Genomic DNA, 20,596 nt, shown 5'->3' with positions numbered 1-20,596 from the left:
GGACAAAAGCATCCTGCCGGGGATGGGCTTTGAGACCGTGCCCGGAAAAAGAAAAAAATATGGAACGCTTCACGAATTTGCGTGTCATCCTTGCGCAGGGGCCATGCTAATCTTCTCTGTATCGTTCCAATTTTAGTATATGTGCTGCCGAAGCGAGCACGAGTAATCCTGCCCCGGTTGCAGTATTTAAACCTCCTCTGTTTAATAACTTTTACCTCACTGTCAGTATGATTTTCGAGCCCCCCGCGGCTTTCCTCAGGGTCGTTCCTCTAGTTGAATCGTACTGATTTTGAATTCTAAATATTTCCGCTTTTTGGAAATTTTTCGCCTTTTCGAACGGCTGCTCAAAAATGCCCTCTGCGCGCGATGCACGGCGGGAGATCTTATTTGCATAGAGGCGGGGCGGAGCCCCGAGTGTGTCCTCCACCGTCCCGTCGTGCCCCGGGTGCGCGTGCGCGCGCACGCGCGTCAGCCGTCGTGGCCGGCCGAGGAAAATGGCGGCGGAGCGCTGAGGGACGGGACAGGACCGCGCCAGGACAGCTGAGCCGCTCGCCGCGCCCCGGCCGCGCCGCGCCGCCCCACCCTTCCGAGGGTCCCCTATGGCCACGGGGACATCCTGGCAGCTGCGTTCCTAATGCGTTTGCTCCGGCCGCGCAGCTGCCGGGCCCTGCTGAGCGCCCAGGCCTGACCCGTTGGGCCTGACCCGCCGCAGCCCCGAGGCGTCTGCGCTGGGCAGGGGCTGGGGAGGGGGACAGAGGCAGCCGCCGGCCCCGCGCCTGCGGTTCGTCCGCAGCGCCCGCCCGGCCTCAGCCCGCCCCACGGAGGGGCAGCAGCCTTTTCGGGCCCAGCCCTCACCGGCCCCGCCGTCAGGATGTCCGAGAACCAGCCGAACGCCAACAACCACCACCCGGCCAACAACGCCGGGGCCGCCGGGGGCAACAACCGGGGCGTCCGCAACCCCAACCTCAACCAGAACCCGCTGATCAACGTGCGCGACCGCCTCTTCCACGCGCTTTTCTTCAAGATGGCAGTGACCTATGCGCGCCTTTTCCCTCCCTCCTTCCGCCGCATCTTTGAGTTCTTCGTTCTTCTCAAGGTGAGGGTCAGCTCCTCCTGCCAGCCGGCGGCCGGGTTGAGGGCAGGAATTTCATTAGAAACACAGAAAGCCGTGCTTCCGCCGGAGGTAGCAGGCTGTGTTTGGACCACGCACAACGAGCTGTTCCCGGAGCTCCCCTGGGCCCCTCCTGAGAGGGAGATCGGGGTGGTCCCGGTGTTCTCTGCACTTTGGAGCTCTTCCAGATCTATAAATCAAAAAGAAATTGCTGGGCAGTCAGGCTGGCGCAAGGCAGGAGAGGTTTCAGTTTCTGTTTCCTAGCAATCACACTTTTTGGATACATTTCCCACATGACCTACTGGATTGTTGGAGTTTTGGTGGAGTCTTTTTTCTGGAAGCAGTTAAGGCACACCCCGTTCTAACCCCGTTTCTTTCAGCAATGCCAGGAATGTGTCACCGTGCTCTGGGGTGACCCCACCTTCCTGCTGGATGATGGGAACCCTCCCAGAGGAGCCTGTCAGTGTCCCGGGGTGGCATAAAATACTGCTTCATGGCTTCCAGGATGGAGAAGGGGAGAGCAGCTTGCCAGGCAACAGCACCACACTTCTCTAGGTTTCTACATTTCAGCAAAGAAACATTCAGCACAGCTTATCTCATTGTGCACAGATACGTTTTCTATCCTCTCAGGAAACATTTGGGTTTTTCACATCCCTGTTCCTCTCCCAGTTCTACACCTGCATCCCAGCAAACCGGCTGGGACAGCTATAGTGCTAACAGGTCAGTGGTCGGGTAGAGTGGCTGGGAGCAGTTTGTGTTGCTTCTGCCTCTGATCACAGCTCCTCCCAGAGAAGGAAAAATTTCCTCAGGGCTCTGTGGAAAGCAGCCTGCAGGGTCAGGGGTCATCAGCGTGTTCCCAGCTCTTCTCCAGCTGCTGGCAGGAGGGAAGTGGGAGCCCACATTTGCATCCTGAGCCCTGGAATTGCCCCTGGCTCTTCTGTGGCTCCTGCAACCAGGGAGGTGGCTCTGCTTTACCTTCCCTCACATCTCCCTGTGCAGCTGCTCTGCAGAGTGATGTTTACCAGGCTGTTTGTTTGTCACAAATAGGTCAGGGCGGCAGGGCTGATGAGGACAGCAACGCAGGGTGGCTGGGAAGGGAGATCTGAGCTCAGCAGTGCCACTCTCTGTGCCAGTTGTGCTCACAGCTCTGAACTTTGGACGTCTCTCTTCACTCCAGGGAGCAAGTTTTTTTTTAATCCACCTTGCTTTGCTGTGGTTTATGGCTGTTCTGGAATGAAGGCAGGAGAGAGAGCTGTGGTGCTTGGGGTCAGCTCAATCTCCCCTGAGGCAGGACCTATTCTTTGGGACAACAGCTCTGACGTGGGTTTGGATCATCCTGCCCAGGGGTGGGTTGGCTTTGCTTAGCGTTTGCTTTATTCTACCTTTACAAAGCTGGCTTCTCTTGGTTTCAGCAGGAAACTCTTTGTGCTGAGGAGGGAAGGGCTGGAAGGCACGGACATGTTTCCGTGTCCTTCAGCGTGCCTTGTGGCCTCATCCCATGCTGCTTCTGTGTGTGGTCAGTTTTGGGGATGCTGTTGTATGCAGGACCTGTTCTTTCAGAAGGCTGTCACTGTCAGCTCTCATGAGCAGGAGCAGTTGGTTCTTGATGCCTTCGGTGCGTTCCCTGCTGGAACTGCCAAGGTCTTGCTGCCGCGTTGTTGATGGACGGAAGCATCAAAGCTCTTGTCCACTTGCCAGTCCACTCACTCAAATTATTCTGGTGTCTCACAGGCAGAGAGGAGCAGGTGATAACTGGGGGGGTCTGACAGTGTCTGCCTTGTCTCCTACCCTTTAGGCTCTCTTTGTGCTCTTCATCCTGGCCTACATCCACATTGCCTTCTCCCGCTCTCCCATCAACTGCCTGGAGCATGTCCGGGATAAGTGGCCCCGCGATGGCATCTTGCGGGTGGAAATCCAGCGCAACTCCAGCCGGGCCCCCATCTTCCTGCAGTTCTGCGGGGTTGAGAAGTTCCCAGGAATGGTGGTTGAATCCACGACTGAGGAAGAGGAGGAGGAAGAGGAAGAAATGACTGTGGATATGTTTGAAAACAGCTCCATCAAGGTAACATCTCCCTTTGTAAGCTGGAGAGGGGAGCCTGGGTGGTGGGCTGGGAAGAAGTCTTGGTTGGAAGTGAAGTCCCTGTGTGATCCCTTGGTCTCCTGGAAACAAAGTCTGTTCCTTGTCTGCTTCTGAGTCACCACATTTGCCTCTGATGGTTTAACACAGAAAGGAAAGCCAGAGAAAATATCATCTTGGGGGGTGGGGGGAGAGGCCTTTGTGGGGATAGAGAGAGCATGGCAGGTGAGAGGTGAAGAGGCTGCTGATGTGGCTTTCCCTACTCTGGTTTTCCAACAGTTTGAGCTGGATATCGAGCCCAAGGTGTTCCTCAAGCCATCCCGGGTGAGCAGCACTGAGCTGCCCCACAACGACAGCCAGGAGTTCTCGTTTAGTGACACAGCCACTAAAGGTATGCAGCCTCTGCGGGAGACTGTGTCCGAGTTTGAGATGCTAGCCCGAGCAGGTAATCACACCTTCACTGCTACCTGTGCTCCTCCTTCCTCCCATCATCATCCTCCCTGTCCTGGCTCCTTGGGGATCCTGCACAGTGACCTTAAATGTCTTCTCAGTGTGTTTACCTGGGGATAATCCTGTCAGTAGTAACAGCAGACCCACAGCAAGCTCTGCCATGAGGCTGGGGGGAGGCTGGGTTTGAAAATTTGCCAGGCCAAGAGGCTTCAAATCAACCGCAGGTGAATGAAGGCTCTTGGCCTGGCAGGTTCCTATGGTGATCAGGTATCTCAGATGAGCCTGAACCCCCTGTTCTGGTCTATTCAGTGTCTGCAATCCACAGGGATCTCCTGACAGTGACATTCCTTTTAACATGAACAGGGTTTGGGCTGTGTTCTGGGTGCTGAGCCAACACCAGCACTTGGAGCCGCCAATTTGCTACAATTAATTAATCCCAAAAGCCATCCAGCAGGTTTTGGTGGATTGTGATACAGCACTGCTGTTCCACTCAGATGTTCCCTGGCCTTATCCCACCCTTTTCCTGCCTGACCTAAGCTGCTCAGGCATTGTAAACTCCAGAGGGAGATTTAGTAGCTTTGTATTATTTAAAATGAAATTCCAGTGTGGACAAGCTTCTGTTTCTAGTGGTTAAGGTAGGAGATCTACTAAGGAGTATTTATCTTAAGATAGAGACATGGATTCTTTGTTTTTCCCCCAAAATTTGCTAGAAGTTGGCCTCTTTCACTGCACTGTAGTCACTGTGAGGACTGGAATTCTTTGCTCTGCAGACACACTGGGGTTATGGCTGTGGAGGAGGATGAGACTGGACACTATCCTGTTCCTTGGTCTTGCAGAGGATTTGCTTGATGCTCATCCAGAACTCATTAGTCTTGAATTAAAGGTCACTGAGACCAGAGAGCAGTAAATGTTTTTGGTGCAGGACCTTTATTGCTGGTGCCCGGGTTCTGAGAAGAGTCATGTTGTGCTGGGCTGGGGCACTGGTGGGAAGTCCCTTGTTTTACTGAATGCCTGGTTGGAAATGATCCAGAAAAGGAGAGGAAGAGAACAGCCTGCTTCCCAGATTAGTTACAAAATTCACATCTTTAATTCAGTCCCAAATACCTGATGTTATTGTTTTTTTCCAGGTTTTCTGTCTTCTCAGTGCATTATATTTTATGTTTAGTCAGAATGTTTTACCACAAAAAAAATTATTATACAAAGGAAGTAATTTGTTTGTTGATATTTAAACCCTTGATTTCCTTTTGAGCTTAAAACTGTTTATAATGGAAACAAAAGACAAACCAAACAGCCCAGCTTGTGTTTGCTGCCCAATAAGGGTATCCGGGGATCTCTTTTAGTGCTGGGTCAGGTGTGTCTCTGTTCAGTTCTTGTGTCCCTTTAACTGTCACTGTGGTGCCAGGAGCTGCCTGACAGCTGCCTTCCCCCCTCCTGGAGAAACACCCTGGCAGTCCGAAAGAGCAGGGATTAAATTGCTTGGCTCTGGCTTAGGAGGAGGTTTTGTCCTTTCAGAGATGATGTAGCAAAAAAAGCATCTCTTTGGAACCTTTCTTGGAAAAAAAACAACTCGGGGAAACTTCAGGCACCACCAGTTTTTGGGAAAGCTGTAATTGCTGCTGCCTTCAGTTCTGACATATAATTGCAGCAGTGACCTCGGTCTCCTGGGAAGTGCAGGGCTCTTGCCTCTGAAGCATTTACTTGGTGTTCAGCAGGTGTAAAGTGGATTTTCCTGCTGGTTCCCAATCAACATGGAAAGCAGAAATTGAACAGAACAAGAACAAGTGGCTCTGGGCTTGTCAGACGAAGATGTGGGCAGGTTCTGGGCAGAGCTTGGAACCACTGCCCTGAAGCTTTCCCAGAAGTCCCACATTAAGGACTAATGTCAAGGGAATGGGCTGTAATTCCAAAGAGTTTGTATTGATTTATGTTTAATTGGTTGAGGGAAGCCCGGAGCCCATGTTTGCAACCAGTTCCCTTTTCAAGAACATGATGAGAGGGAAGGAGGGAGGGAGGAAAGGGAACCCAGAGGGGCTGTTTCTCTGTGCTGCCTGCTTGCAGCTGTGGGTGTTGAGTGTCCCTGTGTCTCTCCCAGTGTGGCCACAGGAAGAATACATTGTGGAATACTCTCTGGAATACGGCTTCCTGCGCCTGTCCCAGAGCACACGGCAGCGCCTCAGCATCCCTGTCATGGTGGTGACCCTGGGTGAGTGGGAGGCAGCCCTGGCAGGGCAGGGGCCTCAGGGGTGGGTACCTGCAGTGCAGAAACCTCCACACCATCTCTGGGAACTCTTCTTGAAGCTAACAGTGCTCACTTCCCACGCAGGAGAGCTGCTGTGTGCAGCCTGCGTGCCTTTAGTAGGTCACAGATTTTCAGGAGGAGCTTTCTGAAATGGTAGAGCCTGGTTCAGTGAGCCCTGATGTCATGCCCAGCACAGTTTTCCCACATGGAGCAGGGAAGAGCTCTCTCCCTGGCTGAAGGCACTGAAGCTTTGGGCACAATGTGGAACAGCAGGGTTAGAGCTTCGTGGCCAGGGCAACTGTGCAGATGCTGGGGATGGTGCTCACAGATCTGTCGCACTGTGTGTGCTTCTTTGCCCCTGTGAGCACCAGCAGGTCATTCCCCTGAGCAGTGTTCTCTTCTCCTGGCATTTGCTCTGTTAAAACCTGTCCAAGTCAGGAACACAGCCTCAGACCTTCCTGTGCCTGTGAACCTGTGTATTTGTTTTAGTACAACAATCAAAGAGGAGCTCCTCACTTCCTCCCACTCAAGCTGAAGCAGAGCTGGATGGGGGTTAAGCAGCTTTTCTGTGCAGTAATGGGCAGTCAGGGTGAGCCCTGGAGACAGGCCAAGCCTAGAGGGCAAATTCCCTTTGTGTCTATGCCATCGAAGAGTGTGACATTCCTGACAGTCCTTAAGGCCCAAATGCCATTTGCCCTTTAGTGTGGCTGGATCTGTCAGGGGGTGAGATTTTCCTTCCCAGTCCTCCCAGGTTTGGTTCTACTGCTCCAGGTCCACATGCAGATGCAGCTTTGCTAGCACAAGTATCCCTCACCTTGTGCCTTTGTGGCTCCAGGTGTGAATAGTGTGAAAGGGTTTTTATGTTCTCTCTAGATCCTACCAGGGATCAGTGCTTTGGGGACAGGTTCAGCCGCCTGCTGCTGGATGAGTTCCTGGGCTACGATGATATTCTGATGTCCAGTGTCAAAGCTTTAGCTGAAAATGAGGAAAACAAAGGTAAGGCCTGGAGGAGTCTCAGCAGTGACTGCTTGGAGCAGTGGGTGTTTGTTCTGTGAATGCCTGACTATCATCTTCTGACTATTGATTAATCTGTAATGCAGGGAACAGCTCCCTGTGTTATTGTCAAGGACAAAATGAGAGAGGCAGGAGGGGAGAGGTGTCTGGAAACGTGATTTCCTCCTACCTCACCACCCTGCATGACAATGAGCGCTGCCCTGAGGATTTGCTACAAATCCTGTTTCTTTAGCAGGCACTGGAGCTTGGTTCTTAGTCCATGGCTTAATCGGACTGAGCTTGTGTTTGTGCTTTTTCTCCAGGTTTTCTTCGCAACGTGGTGTCTGGGGAGCATTATCGCTTTGTCAGCATGTGGATGGCCAGGACGTCCTACCTGGCAGCCTTTGTCATCATGGTCATCTTCGTAAGTCATTGTGAGCTGGGCAGTGCCTGGACTCAGCCTGGTGCTGGGCAGTGAGTGGTTGGTGTTATAGCAGAGCTCTCATCTGCTTTTAACATGTAGTTGGTGGAGCATGAGGCCCTACTCTGGGGCATATTTTTGTTAGATTGGGGGTTTTTTTAAAGTTCCTAAAGTCCACCAGTGAAATGAATGGAAGAGCTGACATAAAATGCAGTGTTGTTTTTGTTGTCAAAAGGGAGCTCTGTTAATTTTTAAGTGTCCCTAAAACATTCCAGCTGTCAGTACAGGGTGCAGACATTTGTCCTCTGAGACTTCTAAGAACAGCCCAGGCTGATTTGCCAGGAGTGATCAAGATAAACCAAATGATAATGTGTGAGGCAAGGTGTTCTCAGATACACATCAGACAAGATCCCAAGCCATAACTACACAGTATTTGTTGTTTTGGGTGGCTGTGGGTGACTGTCTCTTGGTGTGTAGCTGTCCCACCAATGGGGCAGGTCTGTGCACAGTCACACTGTGGGCACTGAAGAGGAACCGAGTGCAGGGAGGTGCTGGGAACTGCGGGAGGAGCGGGCTGGAGGATGGGAGAATACCTGCTCCCAGCTCTGTGGGTTGGTGTGGCCCCAGTGCAAACATTCAGGATTGGTCCCTTTACAAACAAATCCCTTACTGTCTGTTCCCCTGCAGCAGCACAGAGATTAATTGCTGTTTGTGAAGCTCTAATTACTCTTTGGGAAATGGCTCTGCACAGCTCCAGCTAATGAATGTGGGATGTGCAAGCCCAGGCTCGCCCGGGCCTCTGCCGCACTGCGATTGCAAGTGATTCCCTGCAGCCGTGGGGTTCTAATCTGCCTCCCCTTCTCTCTCCTGTTCCAGACTCTCTCTGTCTCGATGCTGCTGCGCTACTCACACCATCAGATCTTTGTCTTCATCGGTAAGGACTGGCTGAGGGGTTTGGGTTGTGCTGGGCACTGTGTCTGCTCCAGCACGGGGTGTTGTAAAGTCACAGCAAGTTTGGTTTGGATCCCTGAGGATCATTAGTTCCAATTTAGAAGGGTCCTACCTGTAGCTACACAGGGAATACATCATCCTGCTCCCAGTCACTGCAGTTGCCAGAGCTGTTCTCTGTCCTGAGAAGTATTGGCAGGCAGTACTGTAAAGATGGAGGGTTCTGTGGCCCTCCATCCTCCCTGTGTCTCAGTGTGTTTTCCCTCTTGCAGTTGACTTGTTACAGATGCTGGAGATGAACATGACCATTGCGTTTCCTGCTGCTCCACTCCTCACTGTCATCCTGGCTCTGGTCGGTAAGGACTTGCCTCACTGCTGGTGTCTGCAGCATGTCCCTCTGGGATCTGTGGGAAGTCTAATTCCCTGTTCCAAGCTGGCCACAGCAGTCGTTACTGTGGCTGCTCATCACAAGGCAGAAGGCTCTGGAATTTGATGGCACAGTGAGGTCCATTGTCCTTCTCTGGGTCCCTGGAAAATCAGCAGTTTGTTGAGAAATCCCAGAATCCATTGTCCCTGGATCTCATTGCAGACTCACACTCTGCGGCTACTCTGTTGCATTTGTACAATTTAATTTAAAAAGCAACAAAACCTCACAAAATCTGCGCTGTGGGATGCAGCTGACCTGCGGGACGTGGCAGGCAGAACATTCTTGGCCACAGCTGCTGCCATAAGCAGAGCCTGATTACCTGCCCTGGGCAGGTGCAGTCGCAGCCCTGCTCTGAGGAGACAGGACCCCTACCCGTGCTCTGCCACATGCTGATGTCCCTTCTGTCCCCCAGGTATGGAGGCCATAATGTCTGAGTTCTTCAATGACACTACAACCGCATTCTACATCATCCTCATCGTGTGGCTGGCGGACCAGTACGACGCCATCTGCTGCCACACCAACACCAGCAAGAGGCACTGGCTCAGGTAAGGGCTGGCTGTGGCCACATTCCCTTTGCCTGTCCTTCCCCAGCTGCTCTGAATGCTTCCCAGCACCCCCAGGCACAGCAGCCTCCACTCCTAAGGGTATTATCTAGGTGGCTGCTTGGGAGCTGTCCCACACACCACAGGGTCCACTTTGGGTTTGGGCCTGGATCTTGGAATCGCCTTGATTTTTCTCTTGTTTTGTCCTGTCCGTAGGCAGGCAACTCTAATTATCTGTTAATGAGTCTGTGTAACCCCGTGCAAAGTGCCCCTGCTCAGGCTGGTGTTGGGACGAGAAGGGAGCTCATATTTTTCTTGATTTTTTTTTTGCCTTCTTGTCCAGATTCTTCTACTTGTACCACTTTGCCTTCTATGCCTACCACTACCGCTTCAATGGGCAGTATAGCAGCCTGGCACTTGTCACCTCCTGGCTCTTCATCCAGGTGAGTCCCTGCAAGGCTGCTGCAGGGGGGCTTTGTCAAAATTCTTCTCAAGCTGGGTTGGAGGAGGGATCCTTATTTCTGTAAGAGATGGAATTAAGTCTGGTTTGGAAATGGAGCAGCAGAATTAGGCTGTGGAAGAGGGAATGTTTGGGTTGCTGCCTCCAGTCCAGCCATGGGGCTGACAGATAACCTGATGCCATATGAGTGTTGGGAAGGATTTCTGTCCTGTCCTTCTGGAATAAATCCTGGGGACAGTCTGCCTTGTAGAGGAGCTGTTCAGTCTGTGTAGTGAGGATGCTGGCAGGACCAGCTCCAAGCTGATGTCTGATATCCTGGATCAAGCATACCTGTTGGGTGTCTTTGGTTGTTGACCTGTGGTAGGATGAGGACATGGGCTGGAGGAATGCTGTCATCCTTATTTTCCCAGCCTTTGAAAGTGAAGAGGGGTTTTACTCTGTTGCCTGTCTTTAGAAAAAAGCTATAAAGCAGCTTGTAGTAGTCATAGTGGAAGGGATAAATCTTTGCAAACTTGCTGCTGACCTTCTGGGTGTCAGAGCAGCTGGACCTCTTCAGGAGAAGTTTGGTTTTCTTGGGATGTGGTGACCTGTGACCCAGGCCCAGGGTGACACCTTTCCCTTTCCTCCACCAGCACTCGATGATTTACTTCTTCCACCACTATGAGCTGCCAGCTATCCTGCAGCAGATCCGGATCCAGGAGATGCTGCTGCAGAACCAGCAGGTCGGGCAGGGCACCCAGACCACGCTGCAGGACAACCTCAACAACAACACCACAGCTGCCCCAGTCGAGGCCGGGGGCCGCCAAGCCCCACTGGCCCCTGGGCCCCCTGGGGAAGGCAGCAGTCCAGCCGCCCTGACCCCCGGCGAGGCCTCCAGCGTCATCGCTGCTGCCTCCGTGGGCAGTGACCTGAACTGGGTGGCTGAAACGGCTGCAATCGTGACAGAGGCCTCATTTCTGTCTGACCTGAGTACCACCCTCCTGGAGCCCACCATGGTGCACGAAGCTGTGGCCAACGGGACCCCTCAGGAGGCAGCCACGGCCTCTGGCTTGGTTGCCCGCATCAGGGTCAGCAGCGACCACCCGGAAACGGCCGTGAGTTCCATCACCATCGAGGTCACCTCAACGTCCGTGGTGGCTGCAGCAGATGCTCCCTCTGCTGCTGGGGCTTCACCCCCTGCCCCACTGCAGGAGGGGGTGGTCCCCAGCCCCTCCCTTCCCAAGCAGACTGAGGCTCTCGAGGGCTCAGACAGCCGAGCAAAACCCAGTGGCAAAAACTGCACGGGCGGCGGCAGCAGCGTGGCAGAGCCCTTGCCAGCCTCGGGGGGGGACAGTGACCAGGACAGAGGTTTGGAGGACCGGGGGGGGAGCAGCCCCTGCCCAGCACCAGCAGAGAGAACACCCAGCTCAGAGCCAAGCTCCAGGAACCTGTCCTGAGCCCTGTTGCTATCACTCTGGACTGCCAGGAAGGCATTTGGATTTTGTTTGTTACTATTTCTCACTTCACCATCATCCTTAACCCAAGGATCCCTCTGAGCAGAGCCGGAGCAGCTGGGACAGAGCAGGGCTGCTGTGACCTCCCACCCCTAGGAAAGGCACAGGGGGCTGTGGGAAGGATGGGGGAGTTTGGTCCCCTGGCCCACGCAGCTCCAGGTCTCCTCTGAGGCCTCAGGTGAGCCAGCTACCTGTTCCCACCCTGCCCCACTCGTGCCCTGGCTTTTCCTTGTCCCCAGGCTCCAGCTTTGCCCCTGCAGCAATATTTGCAGTCCAGGTGCTGATTCCAGGTGGAAGCTGACCTGGAATAGGCCACAGGCGTGGCAGCTTTGTGGTTAGAGTAGGAGCAGATAGAACAGGCAGAGAGTGTCCAGCCCCTGTGGGAGAGCCACAGAGGTGATTCCTGGTCACCTTTCCTGCTCCTGAGGGAAGGAGGAGCTTTTATCTTCCCCAGGCACAAAGTCTGCCCAGGCCAGGGCACAACCAAAGCAGAAAGCTGCAGTTCTTCAGCCCCCTTTTTTCTGTCCTTAAACTTCCCTTGGTGGGTGGGTGGGGAGGTAGGTGCTGTGACCAGGTGGGAGCTGCCATCCCAGGAGCCAGGAGTGATGCTTGGAGGGAGCCGTGGTGCAGTGGGTGTCTGGAGAGGCTCCGTCCTGCAAAGCTCCATTCTGGGTGAGGCAGCTGCTTTCCAGTGCCTTGTCCCTCCTGTGGGACACGTCTGTGTTTAGGATCAGCCCCATCCCAGAGGAGAGAGTGGCTCCTCACGCCTGGACTGTTGCACGAGCTGGTTTAGCAAAGAACCAAAACACTAAAAGCCAAGACATTTCAGCTGTTTTTCCCATGTTTCCCTGGCAGTGGAGGGGAGGCTGACAGAGCCTGACCCCTCTCCCAAGAGGCTGAGCTGGGGGCTGCCTGTGGACCCTTGCAGAGGGGCCAGATCCATGACAGAATGTGATGGAAGGAGGTTTTGTGCAGGGAGGTGGAGCAGAGTGAGAGAGGATGAACCTCTGGGAGAACCATGGTGCGACAGGGCAAGGACAGGAGGTGACATTAGCTCTTGGGGATGGCTGGGTCCCTGCACAGACGTCCCCGAGTTCAGTGTTGTCCCCCCTGGCTGAGCAGTGTTTGGAGTCCATCTCCTTCGAGGGCTCCGTGTGTTTCAGTGTTACCTTGTCAACACGGGGGGGCTCAGAGCCCCCTCCTCACCCCTCTGCCTTTCCCCCCTCGGTGCCCCCTTTTTGTTTCTCCTTTTTACCTGGAACAGCCATGGTGCTGCTCCAGGGCAGAGGGGATCCTGCTGTGACCAGCAGGTCGAATCTTGCTGCTGCCAGCACTCCTGAGAAGGGGCCTTGTGGCCAACTGGCTCCCAGCCTCTGGAGGGCCAGGAATGACCATAGGCTTTTGCAGAGGAGTGGGTGGGAGGGGAAGGGGGACCCCAAACCAAATGATTTGATGAATGAAGAGTAGAGTTCATTCTATTTAATTAATGTACAAAATGTGTTTGTATATAATAATAAATATTATCTCTTAACAGCTCCTGCAGTGCTGCCCCATGTCCTGCCCATGGCTGTGCTGGGCTGACGTGTGGGAGTCCTGAGGACAGGGGGGGTGCAGCGAGGTGAATGCTCAGTCCTGGGGGTGCCTCCTCCTGCCGTCCTGGTCTGTCACCATCTGACCCCTTGCAGGGTGCAGGGGCCGTGGCAGGGCAGAGAGCTGAGCGCCAACCCTGTCCCGGCCATGCTTGGTGGTGCTGGGCAGCCTCCGTGCCAGGGGAGGGGGTGCCGGGCTCCAGCTCCTTCCACAGCTGCTTGGAGTGGGGTGGGGAGCTGTTCCTTATCCTCAGGGGCGGGCAGAGCCCTGAGCCCGCAGCCTTGTCCCGCTCCCCGTTCAGCGTCTCCATCCCTCACCCTCTGCCCGAGGAAGGCTCCGGTTCTGCTTTGTGGTGGTTCTGGGACCAGCCCGGTTTTGCTGCCCTGGAGCTGTCTCTCCAGTGGTCTTGGCCTGCCTTCCTGTCCCATCCATAGCTTCCTCCTCCTAATCACGGCCGTCCTGCGGCGGGGCCGAGCTGGACCTGCGGAGGAAGGAGGGCAAGGGTTGCTCTCGGCCAGCCACGGCTGCGTTTGGGGAAGAGGAAAAGCAGACTTCGTCTAACTTCGTCATCCTTATTTATGTGGTGTAAAAACAGTGGGGATGCGAGGCTGAGCTTTTTCCAGGCACTGCGGGGATCTCTCACCCCAACTTAACGCCCCAAAAAGAACCTCCGGGCCCTTCAAACCCCCACTGCCAGCAGAAGGGACGGGAGGAAGAGACAGACCTCAGAGCTGGAGCAGCCCAGGACGTGCCCCCTCCCTTTTTCCTTCCACTCCCTCTCTGAGCCGGAGGAGCGGGTGACCTACCCTGCCCCAGCACAGTAGCCTGGAAAGTTTTGGGGGAGTCCCTGCCCCCCACCTCACCTCTCCTCTCGGTCTTCCTCGCTGGCCAGCGGGGCAGGCAGTGTCCGGCCGCCCTTGGTCGTGCCCAGCACGGACACCAGCTCGCTCTTCCTCAGCAGCGCCGCTCGCAGCTGGTCCCGCATCTCCTGGATTTTCTCCTCCAGCTCCCGGAGCTCGTTCTCACCGGCCTCTCTGTCCAGGGGCTGCGGGGGCCGCCCGTTCCTGGGGTGCCACGGGGACGACTCCGCCTCGGGGCTGGCTTTGTCCAGCTGGAAGCGGACCCGCCGTGCCTCCTTCCGCAGGGCGCCCCAGGGCTGTGCTGCCGCCGGTGCTGACCTCGGCTGGGGCTCGCACCTGTGTGGGAAGGGCTGAATTGGGATCTGTGGAGTCCATCTGCAGCTCCACAGAGCTCTGTGTGTTCACAGGGAGGAGGAGAGCGGGGCAGGATCAGCAGTCCCAGCTGTACCTCTGCTCCAGCTTCAGCTGCTGGCTCTTCCGCTCCTCCATGCCCATATTCAGAGCCCGATGGATTTTCTGTGGAGAATATAGCAAGAGAGAATTGGGGAGTGATGATCTGGATTTTAATAGCTCAGGGATTAATTGGAGGGTGATGGTCGGGAGGTGATAGTTCAGGGGTTAAACGGGAGTTGGTGGGCCGGGGCTGGAGAAGGGCAGAGGCAGTGCAATTTATAAGGGAGCAACGACCTGGGGTTAGGGGACTTTGGGGCTCTGTGTGAGCCCCTTCTCCTGGCCCCACCTGGCTCGTGTGCAGCCAGTAATTGAATTTCTTCTTGCGCCGGATGCGGGGCAGGACCAGGCGGTAGAAGACGTGCTCGCCCAGCGAGGTGAGGAGGGAGCCGCTCAGCCCGATGCACAGCAGCACGAACAGCCCCGAGAAGTGGTAGATGCCCATCTGCAGGGTCTGCGGGCAGCAGGGGGTGTGGGCTGGGCTGCGGGGGGTACCAGACCCCAGAGCCCCCCCCAGCCGAGGAGCCGCCGCACCTCAGTGACGGCGAAGACGCGCTTGCCGCAGGGCACCATCTTGTACCACTTGTCGTGCAGCAGGTCAATGAACCCCGAGGACTTGTAGCGGCTGATGAACTCGGAGACGTTGGAGGTCAGCGGGGAGTTCTGGGGGAGGCCGATGCCGTATCCTGGCCCCGGTGTGGGGGTAAGAGAGAGGGGCAGTGCTGGGACGGGAGGTACAGCCCCCGGTGCCCACCACGGAGGGAGCACCTCCCCAGCCTGCGTGGTTGTGGCAGGGCTCGACCCCAGCCCGATCACATACACACAGCAGAACCCCCTTCCCACCACAGCCCCCCCAAACCTTCGATGGCAAAGGGTTTGCCCACAGTGAGCAGTTTGCAGTCAGAGTCGATGGAGACCTCATAATCCAGCAGCGACTTGTCCATGATGAAGGCGTTGAGCTTGGCAGGCTCTGTCCTGTACCAGCATGGGGGGATGCTCAGGGAGGGGCTGCTCCTCCCTTGCCTAGCGTACCCCCAGCCTGAGACCCCTCCCGGAGGTGGGGGCTCATGTGCTTGGAGTGGGGGGTTGCACAGGCTCCGGACCTGGGGCAAAAGACGCCCAGGGAGGGGTAAAAGGTGTGGGGGACCCCCTCATGCTCTCCCTTCCCCTCACTTGAGCATGGTGACGCCATCGGGGGTGGTGGGGACGTTGTAGCGCCGCATGTACTCGTGCATCTCGGGGAAGCTCTTCTTGATGTACTCCTCAGCACTGCTCTCCCACACTGTGCCAAAGCGGAAGCCCTGTGAGGGGTGATGGAGCTGGAAGGAGGCACCAGAGCATCAGCACCCCTGGCCCCAGGAATGTGTCCCCACTCCCTGGGGATATGTCCCTAACCCTGAGTCCCAGGCAAGGTGTCTGGGCAGCCCCAGAGGTACAGCAGCTCTTGGGGGTGTCTAGGAAAAAGCTTCCCCAAGAGCAGCCTCAGCAGGAACTCAGCCCACGTCTCCCTGCCCTGGAGCTGAGGCTGGGATTAAACACCATTGGGATATACACACAAAGCTTTCTGTGGGTCTCAAAGACACCCCCACTCTTAGGAGGGGCCAAGATGCAGAACTGGGGCTGGAGAGGAGGAGGAAGGTGTAGAAGGATGAACAGGACTCCCCTCAGCCCATTCCCTGGCCTTCAGCTCGCTCCCAGTCCCTCTGAAGTAGCTGGACACTCGCTCACCTTTGGGTCATGGATGCCCGAGAGCTCCTCAAAGGTCTTGTCCCCTACCATGACAGCTGCCAGGTTGGCCGTGTAGCTGGAGAGCACCAGGAGGCAGAAGATGGCCCAGAGGTTCATGAGGAAGCGGCCAGTGCAGCACTTGGGCGTCTTGCTGGAGACAGTGCGCCCAAAGAGGATGGCATAGCAGAGGTTGAGGGCTGAGGAGTAGGAGAAGATCTTCATGCGGTTGCGGCCATGGGGGGTCATTCCATAGGGGCTCTTCCACTCGTAGAGGGTGAGGAAGAGCGCGGTCATGTGCAGTGCCACGAAGATTCCCACCCACATGGTCCAGTGCAGGGGCCACATGAAGGCCCCAATGGGCGATGCCGTGTCCTTGGTCCTCACCAGGATGCCTAGGCTGGTGGAGAAGAAGGGGCTGGTGAAGTCGATGACTTTACTCCGTGCTGAGTTGATGCTGAAGGAGGTGACAGCCATGTGGGCCGTGCCACTGAGTAGATCCCCCACTAGTCCCGTCCAGCGCCCATTCTTCCAGGCCCCATATTTCCCATCACCCACAATGTAGAGCTCAAAATCAAAGGCCATGTCCTCAGCCAGCTTCTCCAGCAGGTCAATGCAGTACCCATAGCAGCATTTCTTGTATGCCCGTGGCACTGAACCGTTGCCGTTGCCAATCTGCTCAAAGAGGGCATCCAGCACAGCCGAGTCATTTGTGCCAGAGTCCAGGCAGAGCTGTCCGGCCGGACAGTTCCCCTCCTCATCCACCTCCCTGGTGAAGACAAATGGATGTTCCACCAACGTCACCACCCGCAGCCGTGTGTGGGCCCCGTCAGCTGCCTCGCCGGGGCTCCTGTGCTGCCGCTGGCTTTGCCACACGCCCTCCTCCAGCTCCAGCTTGCCGTGGCTCCAGGTGCCCACTGTCATCCAGGTGGGGACCCCCTGTGAGTCTCTACGCAGACTCCAGACACGAAACTGCTGCTCCGGCCTCACCACTGCTGTGTTCTCCACGCGCACCAGCCCCGTCTGGCCATGGAAGGATGTGTTGGCCAGGAACCTGCCAAGGAAAGGGTTTCACTGCTCCGGTGTTCCGAGTCAGCTGGGACACAGGGATGAGGCTGGGAACTGGGAGCAGCACATGCCCGGGAAGGGACAAGGTCATGGAGGAGCAGCAGGACCCGGCCCCGCTCTGCTGCCCCGCAGCTTGCTGTGCTGCTGGGGCCAAGTGTTATTAATATTTATAGAGTGACTGTGCTCGGGCAGTGTTAAGGAGATCTGAAGTGACATGCCCCCCCTGTGCAGCACTAACAGTGTCCTTGGGGCCTGAACCCCATGGTGGTGGCTGCACACACTGGGGACAGCACTGCACTGAGCCCAGGGGTCCCCTGGCTCTGCCCTTACCCCATCCCAGGTCTGCGGCAGAACCCTCCCATGCACCCCAATACCACAGAGCCAGCATGGGGGAAAAGAGGAGCCCCCAGCACCCCCTTACCGGGCAAGGAAGAGCCCCGGGGACTCGCTGCCTGCCTGGTGCCTCTCATTGCAGTTGCCTGTGGTCTGCAGCTGTGTGGGGTCAGGGTGGCCATGGGCAGTGTGGGCAATGGCCTGGGATACCAGTCCCACCATGTCCTGCACAAAGAGCTCCAGCGGTGGCCGGCTGACCTCCCCAAAGGCCAGCAGCCCTGTGGGCAGGCCCTCGGTCTGCAGCTCATTGGCACTGTGTGGGAAGCCCAGCATCCAGTGGAATTCCTTCAGTGGCAGCCCCAATTCCTTGGCTGCCTGGAAGACGAATCGAGCACGGTGCAGGTCACAGCCCAGCATCAGCACTGGGCTGGAGAGGGTCCTGACACGGTCTCCATGCTGCTGCAGGTAGCGGGTGGCCCTGGGCTCATCCAGGTAACCCAGGTCCAGGACAGTGTGGAGGAAGAGCTGGGAACGTTGAGCCCAGAGGTCGAGGAAGCTGTTGATGTCCCAGGGGTGGCAGAGCACCAGGCTGGTCTCCTGCCAGTCGTTGGCCTGCAGGATGCTCGCCAGCACATCCACCAATGTCTCCGGTGAGCTCTGCCGGTCCATGTGGAAGTGGAAGGGGCTCTGCCAACACACAGGGGTTGTGGCTGTGCCTCTGCCCGTGGGAAGGGCCTGGAGGCAGCACCAGACATGGGCCCACCTGCCCTGAGGTCATTCCACACTCCCTGCCCATCCCCTGCCAGGACATATCCCAGGGCCCTTTTGGAGACAGAACGGAGTGGGGACTGGGGCTGAGGGCTGCAGAGCTTCCAGAGGAACCAGGGAACTTACCTTGGAGTGAAAGCTGGAATTGGGTCTGGGATAGAGCTGGGCAAGGGGCCAAGAGGGAACTGAGATGGGAGCTGGGATAGAGCCAGGATAGGGCTGGAATGAGGGCCAAGAAGGGGCTGGAATAGAGCTGCGATGGGAGTCAGAGAGCCAGGATGGGGCCCAGAATGAGTCTGGGATAAAGGCAGGATGGAGGTGGGAATGGGGCCGGGGTAGGAGAGAAGACAGAAGCAGAGCAGAGCCGGGATGGACCCCGAAGGAAGTCGGGATGCAGCAAGGATGAGTGGTTGAGATTCCGAATTGGAGCTGGAATCGGAGCCGGGATCGGGATCGGAGGCAGGTCCGAGCCGGGAGGAGGACCCGCGGAACGGAGACGGTATGGAGTCGAGAGGGGGATCGGGATGGAGCTGGTATGGATCCGGGACAGGGATCAAGACAGGAGCACGGACGGAGCCGGGACGGGAGCGGGCTCGGGATTTGTGTCCCCCGTGCAGTGCCGGCGCTGCGGGTCTCACCTGCGCTCGGAAAGGCAGCGGCCCGCGGGTGTCCAGGATGCTGACGAAGGGGACCTGGAGGGCGGCGGCGAGGAAGTCGAGCTGGAGCAGCTCCCGGCGGGAGCGGGGCAGCGCCAGGACGGCGGCCACGCCGCGCCCCTCCAGCGCTCCGCACAGCCACCGCGCCAGAGAGCCGGGGTCCCGCGCGGCCGGGCCGCCCCCCACCACCTCCAGACTGAGGTTGCGGGGCAGCGTCACCTCCCCGGGGCTCCCTCCGTGACCGGTACCGGCGGCTCGGGCCAGCGCGGCGCGGAGCCGGGCGCGGGCGGGCGCGGGAGGCAGCAGCGCCCCGAGGCGCACGGTGGGTCCGGGGCCGGGGCCGAGACCGGAGCCGGAGGGGGCCGGGACGCGGCAGGGATGCGGGTGTCCCCCTGCCAGCCCCAACGCCGCCGCCAGCAACCAGAGCGCCCGGAGCCCCGCCATGCACCCCGCACCGGCCCCGCTGCTCTGCGCTCCGCCGGAGGCGGCTCCGGCTAGGGACAGAGACCGCCGGCCGGGTCCCGCCGGGGTCCCCCCTGCCCGGCTAGCGCCGAGGCCCCGCAGCCCCCGGTGCGCGGTGGGTCGCGCCGGACCCGGCCCACGCAGCGCCGGACCCGCCCGCAGCCTCCCCGTCCACGCCCACGCACGGCGCGGGTCCCCCCCTCCCTGCGCCCCGCAGCAAAGGGGGCCCCCACCCGCGCGGTGCTGCCGTCCGAGGGCTGCCACCCTGGGGTCCCCCGGCACAGAGATGCCCACTGGTCCCAGGGTCGTCCCGGCTACCTCTGGTCCACTGGGATGTTCCTCCTCTTCCTCCTCCTCATCCTCGTCCTCCGTCGCCCAAGATAAACCCCCTCGGGTCGGTCCCCGAGCCGGACTCCGAGCCGGGAACTGTCGCCTCCATCTCGGTAAAGGCTCTCACCCCGATCTCTGTCCCTCCACAGCTTCAATATCCGGGGGTCCCGAGGCCGGGTGGTCCCAGGGCTGAGCAATTCCTCCTGCTGCATGGGGAAGGGGAGAAGGGCAGCAGCAGTGCAGCCTTCCTCTGCTGAGGGAGGGGACTCAGGGTCACCCTCCTCATCCTCGCCAGGGAAACTGAGGCTCAACCCAGCCCAAGGGTCCCCGCCACCAGCACACAAACACCAGCAACCAGGGCTGGAGCCATGCTAAATTAATAAGGAAAAATGAAGGATGGAGCCAAAATCCATCTGGCAAAAAGTATCGATTCATGTAATATCGATAAATGTAATGAGTCACAGTTAATGAATTTGCCTGCTGAGCCGGACCTGCAGGGAGGGCAGTGCAAATCCTGCCAGATCACAGAGGGTCATGGGGTGCTGCTCTCCCTCAGGGTCCCTGGCAGCTCCTTCTCAAAAGGGATAAACACAGGACAGCCCCCACTGTCCACAGAGGGGCAGTAGGATCTTGGAATGAAAAAAAGCCCCCCCCAAACACCAGGCACAGCACAGTGGGGGGGGGGGGGGGGGTGTCTCTGGGAACCCCATCCTCTTTTCTGCTTCAAGTGCAGTACCCCAACAGGAACCCCACTGGGGGGACTGGGAAAGTGTGGAATGACTGGGAAGAAGTGTTGGGATCTGGGCTTGGCTTGGGGCTGCATCCCTGGGGCCTCAGAGGTCTCCCTGCAGCAGGGATATGCTCCCACCTCCTGCCTCGCCGCAGCCCCTGGCTGTGGGTGACAGTCCCTGCTGCAGCCAATGAATGTTGATCCAAAGCGATGGGAGGAAGAGGAGCAGGAGAGGAAGGGAAAGGAACAGGCTCCAGTGATTAAGCTAAAAGCATCTTCTTGGGAACTGGGGATGCTTGGATGCTCCGGTTTTAAAATGCATTTTAAATCATCTGCACTTGGTGTACTGAACAGGGTGGGGGATGACACAGAGGGATGGCCGAGTGACACCTCAACACTCTGTAAAGACACAGAGGGACCCTTGGGGCAAAGGCAACTGAGCAGTTTGGGGATAAGGAAGCAC

At 57.3% G+C, this 20,596-nt stretch overlaps 2 protein-coding genes and 1 non-coding gene across 5 annotated transcripts; 1 reads left to right on the top strand and 2 right to left on the bottom strand.

Annotated features, from left to right (window-relative positions):
- Positions 1-53: 53 nt before the first annotated feature.
- LOC134054571 (U6 spliceosomal RNA) lies at positions 54-160 on the bottom strand. Its single transcript, XR_009934050.1, has one exon. It is a non-coding gene; the product is annotated as a U6 spliceosomal RNA (small nuclear RNA).
- A 326-nt stretch (positions 161-486) lies between these two features.
- On the top strand, positions 487-12,567 carry TMEM259 (transmembrane protein 259). 3 transcript variants are annotated; one of them, XM_062510295.1, is made up of 11 exons: positions 487-1,096; positions 2,907-3,173; positions 3,468-3,579; positions 5,731-5,841; positions 6,751-6,873; positions 7,194-7,294; positions 8,168-8,225; positions 8,512-8,595; positions 9,079-9,211; positions 9,552-9,651; positions 10,301-12,567. In XM_062510295.1, the coding sequence occupies exons 1-11, from the start codon at positions 872-874 to the stop codon at positions 11,102-11,104; spliced, it is 2,118 nt and encodes a 705-aa protein (XP_062366279.1). In that variant the 5' UTR covers positions 487-871; the 3' UTR covers positions 11,105-12,567. The 3 variants fall into 3 exon arrangements, with proteins under 3 accessions (XP_062366279.1, XP_062366278.1, XP_062366280.1); XM_062510294.1 differs by having other exon boundaries at positions 3,468-3,633; XM_062510296.1 differs by lacking the exon at positions 5,731-5,841.
- Positions 12,568-12,625: 58 nt separating this feature from the next.
- On the bottom strand, positions 12,626-19,055 carry GRIN3B (glutamate ionotropic receptor NMDA type subunit 3B). The gene is made up of 10 exons (XM_062510257.1): positions 18,594-19,055; positions 17,276-17,874; positions 15,790-16,840; positions 15,235-15,380; positions 14,921-15,036; positions 14,596-14,747; positions 14,351-14,515; positions 14,060-14,127; positions 13,615-13,947; positions 12,626-13,232 (listed from the first exon to the last, which is right to left on the bottom strand). The coding sequence occupies exons 1-10, from the start codon at positions 19,053-19,055 to the stop codon at positions 13,196-13,198; spliced, it is 3,129 nt and encodes a 1,042-aa protein (XP_062366241.1). The 3' UTR covers positions 12,626-13,195.
- Positions 19,056-20,596: the final 1,541 nt, after the last annotated feature.

The sequence above is a fragment of the Cinclus cinclus genome, chromosome 28, assembly GCF_963662255.1.
Source record: "Cinclus cinclus chromosome 28, bCinCin1.1, whole genome shotgun sequence".
Lineage (NCBI taxonomy): Eukaryota > Metazoa > Chordata > Aves > Passeriformes > Cinclidae > Cinclus > Cinclus cinclus.
Note: the sequence above shows the minus strand (reverse complement) of the source record. Positions and strands in the feature narration are given on the sequence as shown.